Source organism: Gymnodraco acuticeps, unplaced genomic scaffold (genome assembly GCF_902827175.1).
Source record: "Gymnodraco acuticeps unplaced genomic scaffold, fGymAcu1.1, whole genome shotgun sequence".
Taxonomy (NCBI): Eukaryota; Metazoa; Chordata; class Actinopteri; order Perciformes; family Bathydraconidae; genus Gymnodraco; species Gymnodraco acuticeps.
Genome location: NW_022991072.1, coordinates 391,322 through 401,512, shown reverse-complemented (window position 1 = coordinate 401,512; position 10,191 = coordinate 391,322). Strand labels below are relative to the sequence as shown.

The window sequence follows — 10,191 nt, the reverse complement described above, 5'->3', positions numbered from 1 at the left end:
CCACAAAGAGTCTCTATGGTTTTACAAGGCGGGATCAATGGGCGCAGTAAAAATGGATAGAAGTTAAAGCAATTAAGGAGTGTGTGTGGCCATATTTCTGATGACTTATTAATGTGTATGCTACAATATCCAAAGTTCTCTATGGGGGGGGGGGGGGGGGGGGATATCGATCCCATTGATTGTTCATAAACTTGATTGAATGTGGGGACGACGGTGGCGCAATTAGACGGCGATTTGGTGCAGACTGAGCACACGCACGTGTTTGCGAGTGGGAGTGTGAGCGTCACTTGGCTGTAGCGCGCGGGGTTTATGCGCAAAAAAGCTCAGGGAGGACCGTGGATAAAATTAAAATTAAAATCAGGTGCGTTTTGCCAACATTATTGATCATGGCGGACAGATACCGTGTGTGATGAATTCCTCTGCTCCCTTCCTCTCTCTCTTTCTATCTCTCTCTCTCCCCTTCTCTCTCTCTCTCTCTCTCTCTCTCTCTCTCTCTCTCTCTCTCTCTCTCTCTCTCTCTCTCTCCTCTCTCTCTCTCTCTCTCTCTCTCTCTCTCTCTCTCTTTGTATCTGAGTCTCCTTCTCGTGCTTCATTCAGCCTCCCTCTATTGCCACCCTTAAACAAGTGCGGTTCATAATTTGCATTTTCACCCCCTTTTAGAATGATCTCTTTTGTCACGACGGACTACTTTTTGTGATATTTTTCTTCTTCGTGTCTTGCGGATGCTCTAATTGTCTCCAGACCTGACTCCAGGAGGACTGATATTTCGGAGGAAAACTGCTGAGCTCCGCAAGGAAGTTGCCTGAGGCGGACAGGGAGCCGGAGCAGGAGTGCTGTTTGGCGGCAGGAGACAGAGCCTCTCCCCCCCTTCACCCTGCCGGATCAATCTCCTAAAGGTATCTCATATTCAATCACGTTTCCTCCATTCTGCCTCTTTTTCATGTGGGTGTTTTCTCTCTTCCTCCCTCTTTTTTGTGACATTCCTCCAGTGATGGATTATCTCTCTCTCTGCTTTGTAATCATCCTTTTCTTATTTTAAGTGGATTCTGTACAATATGAGTGAACTATTTCCCACCATATGGAGAGAGGTAGCAATTCAACATTGTAGAAATTGAGTATTAAAGGTCTCCATACTGTTGTAATGCTCTTTCTGTCATGGTTCTAATTAGGGTGCATTGAGAATAGCAGCACAGCCAGTAGGTCTGCATTATAATGAGCATACACCCTGCACTTTGATCTCACATATAGTTATTCCTCAACCTGTGGGCAGTTTGATCTCACACACACATGACTGGATCACATCACAGGCATGTGTGTGACAATGATGCATGAGCAATCTCTGTCTCTTAGCAATGTAAGGCTTTTATGGAAACATTTAGAATAGGATATAAAAAACTGAGTGTTTTCACTGGTAGATAATACGATTCAAAAACCCAGATTTCTTTAAATGTCTTGCATTGTAACGGATGTCATCTCTTATATACCTTTAATATTTATGTAATGGTTAAGTCCACCTTATTGGCTCATGATCGTGCTGCAGCAATGGAAGGAATGCTGCTTCAAAGTGGTTGAAATGGGAGGAACAGGTGGACAGAAAAAAGTGAGGAATTACCTGGATGGAGGTGATGGGGAGACCGACGGCAATTGTTGAAAGGGAGACACTTTAAGAGAGAGATAGAGGAGAAGAAGATGGGGCGGCAGGAATGCTTTCACCGTCTGAAAAGAGCAGCGAGCCCCCCCGGGGAGACGAGGAGGCCTGCAGGAGACGATAGGGAGGGAACCAGAGGGCGGTGGAAATAAGAAAGAGGGCAAATAAGTAAGTGGAGGAGACGAAGGAGGAAGGAGGGAGGTAATGTAGGGAGATGAGGAGAGGGAAAAGGGATGGAAAGGAGACAAAGTGGCAGAACAAGGAGAGTGCAACGCTCACACAGACAGTGCCGTGGGTGTGAGTGATGAAGAGTGATGAGCCGGCGGCCGCTAACATCACAGTGAGGAAACCTCCTTCCTGGGGATGTCCGCTGCCTTCTTTAAAGCTGCCACACGGGGGAAAATAAATGCTTTTTTAAAGGCATCAGAGGAGCTAAATCCAAGATGGGGTTATTAATTATGAATAGGAGTGTACGGAGAAGGACGTCACTGCTTCTCACCTCGCTGGAAATGTGATAATTGTCATTGAGTGTAAATGAGAAACCAATATTAACCGAAGGGCCTCTTGGCGAATCTTCACATGTGAGTTTTTGGTGTCTATGAGAGGCGTTTGCATGCCTCTTAAATTGACTTTTTGAGTCATAAATGTGCTCATCGTGGATTCAAGAAGTCACTTACTCTGAATTCAAATGAAACGTTGACTTTAGTTAAATGTATTGCATCAACAAATTACACATAACTGTATTAGGTCAGTTGAAAGCAATAATATTGAGTTGAACCTACTATGTTTTTACTTAAACTTAATTGTATTGCTTCCAACTAACCTAATACAGTTATGTGTAGTTTGTTGACATAAGACATTTAATTAAAGTCAGTTTTTCAGTGTGCGTGACTCCAAGTCCCTGTGGCAAGATCTGATTTCTGCAAATATTAAGAGCAGCTACGATGAAAAGCTGTTGTTATATTTATTTGTTTGTTTGATTGTGTGTAGTATGTCTTGATAACCGGAGATCCAAAGCCTAATTTGCACCCTTTCTGTGCCTGAGCCAAGTGAAAAGTGTTGAATAAACAATATTCCAGCGAGCACACTGGCTTTTTAATCATAGCGGGGCTCTGCTGTATGAGAAGCTTTGACCCAATTCCATTCAGAGTGGAGAGAACTGATAAGTTAATTGGGACAGAATCGAGTTATAAATGGATTCATCGAGAGAGCGCCTCACGCTGTGACCAGATCTCGGCCCGGAGCCCGTTAGGAGGCCCTTGAGGGCGAAATTAGGCAGGCTGCTTAATATTTAAACTTTTGTGAATACTTTATTTTTGTTTTGTATCATTAGTGAGATAGTGGGGTTGAGGATATGGGATAAAAGCGTTGGGTCTGATCCCAAGTTACCCTCAATTAGAAGGATCTCATGTAGGCAGGGCCGGATTAACTTAATAGCGGGCCCCGGGGCAAAAGTAAGCAGGAGGCCCCTATTGACCCCCCCCCCCCCCCTTAGCCCTCTTAATAGATGAGGCCTCAAGATGAACTTATAAAACTACCTTGTGGCTGTGACTCTTTTAATGTGTTACAATGAGGCATACAGTATTAACAAACACATTTACACATTTCATTATTTACAATTATTATGAACATGTATTCTTTTGGGCCCCTTAGGGTCTGGGGCCCCTAGTTTGTCGCCAGCTTTGTGTAGTTGGTAATTTACATTTAATTAAAGTTGTCAGTGTTTTGGGGTTTGTTTGGACACTTCTTATGTCTGTTTTTAAATGATTTTGTCACTTTCAGAAAGAGCTGGTGGGGTTTCGCCCTCTATGTTAGTCTTTATTCTAGGCTAAGCTAACTGGATACTATCTTCGGCCCTTAAATATATTAAGGTGGTATCAATCTTCTCATAACTTGTCCAAAAGTGTCTCAAACTATTATTTTAACATTAGCGTTCTACTTTTGGTGCTCAGAGATGATTCTCTAAGGGGAGATGAGCAGTGGAATGGACTACATGGATAATTAAAAGGCTAAATTGTGTGAAAAAAAGGCAAATTAATAATACTGCTTGTGTGTATTGAGGTAAGCAGGACGCCTTCAAAGTGATGGCCTGAAGTAATTTAGACCAAAAGCCATGAATAGCCCTGAATTGTATTAGATTTCATTACATTCACTAAGGCCTGAATATGACAATAGCAGTATTTTAAGTTTGTTTTGAGTTAGACATAACAACAACATTTCATTTCAAACCTTTATTTAACCAGATTGGTCCCATTGAGATCATAGATATATTTTTCAAGGGAGACCTGCAGCATATAGGTTCCACATGAAACATAAAACAATAAAGAAAATCATACATTATATTTACAGGATACATTTACATAGTTATAGACATTTACAAGTGGCCATAGTATCAACAAGCATTTCATTTAGCCTAGCTTTAAAAACATGCAGAGGAATGAGATTGCTCAGTTTCAATTCTTGCTGAAGATTGTTCCAAGCAAATGGAGCTGCGCACGTAAAAGCTGTCTTACCTAAGACAGTCCTTGCTCTTGGCACATCTAACAATACTACATCATGCGATCTCAGACAATAGCTGCTTGCAACTCTGTGTTATCAGAGAGCAGATGTAATACGGGAGTTTACCCAACAATGCTTTATAAATGAACGTGTACCAATGACTGAGCCTCTTTACAGTAAGTGATGGCAGACCTGCCTTGGCATACAGGGTACAGTGATGAGTAAGTGCTTTACAATTTGTGACAAATCTCAGTGCGCTGTGATAGGCGGCATCTAACTTGTTCAGGCAATAGGCAGGTGCATTCATATACAGCAAATCACCATAGTCCAGCACAGGTAAAAAGGTGCTAATAAGTGCTCGAGTTGACTGCCTGAACTAGCTCGCAGACTTCGCCCCATTAAGTTCAACCTAATGTTTTTTATTTAAACTTAATACTATCGCTTTAAACTAACCCAATATAATTATGTGTGCAATATATATAGTATTGAAAGGAAAACTACAATTACCTCACCTATTAATCCTTATTTAGGGAATGTACAAATTGCCTGTTCACTCTAAGCAGTCTCCATGCAAAAAAAGAAATTGAATCAAGGTTTTGGATCATAGGAGGCAAATGAGAAAATAAATCCTCAGGGCCTTTGGCAATGAAATCACATTAGCAGCATGTAGCAACCAACCAGTTCATCACAAGTAATATCCAGGACCGAGTTACAGCTCCTCTCAAGGATCTGCTGTTAATGTGCAGAGCAGGGGTGGAGAACTGCTGTAAGGGAAAACAGAGAATGGCATATCAACATTTAAAGGTCACCTATTATGCAAGATCCACTTCTTCATGTCTCCTCTACATCAACATGTGTCCCCTCTTCTTCATGTCTCTTCTACATCAACATGTGTCCTCTCTTCTTCATGTCTCTTCTATATCAACATGTGTCCCCTCTTCTTCATGTCTCTTCTACATCAACATGTGTTCCCTCTTCTTCATGTCTCTTCTATATCAACATGTGTCCCCTCTTCTTCATGTCTCTTCTACATCAACATGTGTCCCCTCTTCTTCATGTCTCTTCTACATCAACATGTGTCCCCTCTTCTTCATGTCTCTTCTACATCAACATGTGTCCCCTCTCCTTCATGTCTCTTCTACATCAACATGTGTCCCCTCTCCTTCATGTCTTTTCTACATCAACATGTGTCCCCTCTTCTTCATGTCTCTTCTACATCAACATGTGTCCCCTCTTCTTCATGTCTCTTCTACATCAACATGTGTCCCCTCTTCTTCATGTCTCTTCTATATCAACATGTGTCCCCTCTTCTTCACGTCTCTTCTACATCAACATGTGTCCCCTCTGTGTAAAGAGATTCTGAAAGTTGCAAGACAAAAAAAGATTCTCTCTCTTTTTGTCCTGATCCATTTATATAAAAACCTGTCTGAAAATGAGCTGATCAGATTTTGGCCACTTTATAATGTCATAACGATTTTTTTGGCTTGTGTAACCATTAGCCAATCAGCAACCAAGGTAACCCCCCCCCCCCCCCCCCTTATCACCTGAATCTCCTCCTAGAGCACCATTGAGTTCTTTGTAACCAAATCTCTCTCAGAGGGGCGTGGGGAGTGGCTCCTTATTTTCATCTAAAGTAACAGACAGAGAATCAGCACTTTGGAAACAGGGCTGAAACAGAGGGGATTATGGGTAATGCTGCAATGATCTGTTTGGTGTTTGGAGCCAAACACTTCAGAGACATGTTTTGTATATATCTGAGACCTTTAAATACTGCTAATGCGTAGAACATTCAACATTAAATCTACCTGTTGGGAGCTCAGTGTGTGTGTGTGTGTGTGTGTGTGTGTGTGTGTGTGTGTGTGTGTGTGTGTGTGTGTGTGTGTGTGTGTGTGTGTGTGTGTGTGTGTGTGTGTGTGTGTGTGTGTGTGTGTGTGTGTGTGTGTGTGTGTGTGTGTGGCAGGGTGTTCTGGATGTAATGTGTTCATTTAGCTGCAGCAGAAACAGCAGGTGTTTGAATGATGCAACGCACTCGCTCCGAGGCACCGCTCTCCGTATTTTTTCTGTGCTGTCTCTGTTTCTCTCACTCTGTCTCACGCGGTTTCTCTTTCTGTGTCCCCCCCCTCCCCGTCTTCATCCCTCCACCCCCCCCCCCCGGCTCTCTTCGTCACCTCCACTGCAGCAAGTAGTCTTCCTCTTCGTGCTTGATAGCCCGAGGAGCTCGCCAAGGTTCTCTGCTATCATTTTAACAGCTGTTTCACTCATCAATATGCCAAGAGACGAGTGTGTGAGTGTGTGTGTGTGTGTGTGTGTGTGTGTGTGTGTGTGTGTGTGTGTGAGTGAGTGTGAGTGTGTGTGTGGAGAAGATTACTGACATATTTTAAATTATAACATGGCTCATTTTGACAGGCCTTACTGGAAATGCTGTACCCATGTGAGCTTTTTTGGAGTGCCTTTTTTCTTTCGTTGCCTTTTGCCAGTAAGGCGGTCTCCACATGTTTCAGTTTGATGTCCCCCTCACTCAGACTTCCTGTCTCTCTTCAACAGGCTTCTTCTGAAGATGTGACTCGTGGATTACAGGCTGAACTCCAGATCTACATTTCTACGACATCACCGCCACGTTTCTACGTTTCTCTCTGTGTCACGCCGTCGATTCTGGAATATGATTCGCTCATGGGGCTCGGCTAGCTCCACCCCTGGGGTCCCTTACCCCTCCTGTTTCGACCAATAGGAAGGCCATACTTTTTGAATATTAACCAAAAACTCGGAATATTTCCCTAAAAGTCTCGTTTAAGATCACGTTGGCTCTTGTTTCTATCGCCATCATGGAGCTGCAGTGGAACCCGACTCCCTGTTTCTTCTTCCTGCTCATGGCTACTTCCTACACCTGGCTCCTTCCTGTCACCCCCACTCAGCGGGTCCCAACAGACCCCCAGGCGGCCCCCGAGTACGCCCACTCTATCCGACTGGACGGGGACATCATCCTCGGAGGATTATTTCCGGTTCACTCTCGGGGGGACCGCGGCACGCCCTGCGGGGAGTTGAAGAAGGAGAAGGGCATCCATCGACTGGAGGCCATGATGTTCGCCATAGACCTGATCAATAAAGACCCCGAGCTGCTGCCCAACATCACGCTGGGGGCCCGGATCTTGGATACCTGCTCCCGGGACACGTACGCTCTGGAGCAGTCCCTGACTTTTGTGCAGGCCTTGATCGAGAGGGACGGATCGGACGTCCGCTGCACTAACGGAGACCCTCCCATCTTCACCAAGCCGGATAAAATCGTAGGAGTCATAGGAGCCGCGGCCAGCTCCGTGTCCATCATGGTGGCCAACATCCTGCGCCTGTTTAAGGTAAGACTTTGATGTCCTCTCTTTTGTGTGTATGCTTATTTCCGTGACCGCCGTTTGCCCTCTTCCTCTCACTCATCATCGCCGGCGAGATAAAGTTCAATGATGACAGCCAATTAAAATGCAGTCTGTCTTCCAGTGCCACCTCTTCCTGTTACAATTGGGAGGGATTTTTTTTTTTAGAGCTTGCGCATTTCGCTTTGGAAGCCTAAAGTGTGATTTTTTTTATCTCTTGTGTTTCGGTGCGTGTGTGAGAAGAGATATGTCAAGAAGTGTTGAAAGGAAGGGGATTTGTGTGTGTGTGAGAATGTGTGTGTTTGCGCAGTTTAGATCGCTCCTGGCTTGTGGTCGAGCCAAATAAAAATGGCTGCCAAACATGGGTAACAATTACTGCTGAAATCTGTCAACAGCCACTTCATCCACTGTGGCGTGTGTGTGTGTGTGTGTGAGAGTTACCCAATAGGACATTTCTATTTTGCTAGCGGGTTTTCTAGTATGTGTGGGCCTAATTGAGCATCCTACAAGTGCTCATGTGTATGCATGCGGCAGTGTTTCTTCCCCATCGTGCCGCTTGTTTGAGTCCTTGCAGAAGCTCTCCAGTCTGTGACAGGGACTCTCTCTAGGTGTGTGTTTGCAGGAGTGTGTGTTGGCGTTGTCACCATTAGCTGAACAGGGCTGATGGATCGCCGTATGATTATGAAATACGAGTCCAGTAATGACGCCCATGGCATTTCACATCCACATCCATCCCACGCACTTTCACAGCTAGTGTGTGCGCTTGCGGCTACACACTTTTCTCTCGGAAATCCGTACAATGCTGGATTGTGTGTGTGTGTGTGTGTGTGTGTGTGTGTGTGTGTGTGTGTGTGTGTGTGTGTGTGTGTTCGAACGTACTTGTTAACAACCCGCTCGTGCTTTGAATGGGAGATTTGCATATTAAACAACAACTAAACATGATTTATGCCAGGATCTGTCACAGGGAGCAGAGCGCCACACTGCCTCCTTCTCATCTGCCTAATACGATTTAGTGCATTGTGTGTGTGTGTGTGTGTGTGTGTGTACACGCGTGTGTATTGTATGTTGTGGCGTGGGAGTGGATCCTGTGTGGGTCCGCCAATGTATAGCAGTATGTTTGGGATAAGTGTGCCATCGATTGTGCGGGTCTTAAGCATTTAGTGTGTGTGTGTGTGTGTGTGTGTGTGTGTGTGTGTGTGTGTGTGTGTGTGTGTGTGTGTGTGTGTGTGTGTGTGATACTAACCAGAGGCCTGTGGCAGTGTTATGACCATAGACTATCTCTCTCTGCATGCTTTAACATGAATAATGCAGCTCGTGCCACGGTCTGAAAATAGTATGGCGGACACACACACGCACACACACACACACACACGTGCTGCGATAAACATATGTATTTTTTAAGTGGGCTAATCTGACAGTGACAGTCACAGCTAGTCGCCCACTCCACATAAGGGGCTCAGAAACACAGAACTGTATATGTGTGTGTGTGTGTTGGAATCTAGCAGCATACGAAAGAGATTTAAACAACAGATTGTGTGAAGAATTTCTCATCCAAATCCTCAGGAAAACAGCCCACTATTTGTTTTTTGTTTTCTTTAGCCGCAGAGGGAGCCGCGTGCTGACAATCACAGAGAAATCAAGGCGAACAAAAGTTGTTGCGGTTCCACTTTTGAAGATTATGTGTCGCCGTTTCTGCTTTGTGGGATGAAGTGGAGAGAGGGGATGACACAGGATATAATAAGATGACACTTTGTTAATCTTCTTGGGAAAACCAGGCCGGCGCAGCAGCATTTTTCAGAGGCAAAATCCTAAAGGAGTTTAGCATATAAAAAGAACCGAGCGGGGGTCATCTAAACAACTACACTGAAAGGAAATGTATAGATCAGTGTTTAAGGATCATTATGGTAAAGTATAAATCTGCTGATTCGTGTTTCCTGCCCGTCTTTTTAGTGATCATCTTACTTTGGGAACAATCTTAATGACGCTTCCAATCACTTGTATATAGACTCTTATTGCACTATTTAATTTTTTGTATATACTTGCACTATTTTTTCTGTTTTATTGTGTTGCACTGTTGGTGGAGCTTGTGACCTAAGATTTCCATCGTCATAACTACACAGTAGCTACTATGTACGTATGACTAATAAAAGCCTTGAACCTTGATATGAAGGCTCGACACAATATGAGCTTTAATAAACCGGAAATACACTTTTAATTGGCAGAATTGCAGCATGTACACGGTCGAGGAACAGCAGCTGAACTGGCTCAGGGCTCCCTTTTATTTTCAGTGTGCATTGTTCCCCTCGTCTGGGGGGACTGGAACTAATGAGGATAGCATTGAGTTATAGATAGGTGCTGCTGTGGGGTTTCACAAATTGCAAGTTTAATATGGTGCACACATATAGCAGCATCCCCTCCATCACTAACCATGCCCTTGTTTCCAGGGTACTGTTTCTCCTCTACTCGCACATTTATTCTTTTCCTCGATATCCCTTCATCCTCAAAGACTTATCGCTTCATCCTGATATTGATTGTGTTTGCGCGTGTTTGGTTAATTACAGCAGCGTTATGGATCGCTTAACCCCCGAGACGTTGGGTCTTGAGGCAAACTGCGGCTACGGCCACAACGTTTTTAACCGGTTGATGCTTGACCTGGAAAAAACAATAATACATTTAACAATG

The 10,191-nt window shown here is 44.2% G+C and overlaps 1 protein-coding gene across 1 annotated transcript in view; it reads left to right on the top strand.

The window, feature by feature from the left end:
- The first annotated feature begins 616 nt into the window (after window positions 1–616).
- Window positions 617–10,191, top strand: part of grm8a (glutamate receptor, metabotropic 8a) — a 314,346-nt gene continuing 304,771 nt past the window's right edge. The window contains 2 exon segments of the mRNA XM_034236777.1: window positions 617–896; window positions 6,692–7,497. Of these exon segments, the coding sequence (XP_034092668.1) occupies window positions 6,970–7,497 (528 nt within the window). The 5' untranslated portion in view covers window positions 617–896; window positions 6,692–6,969.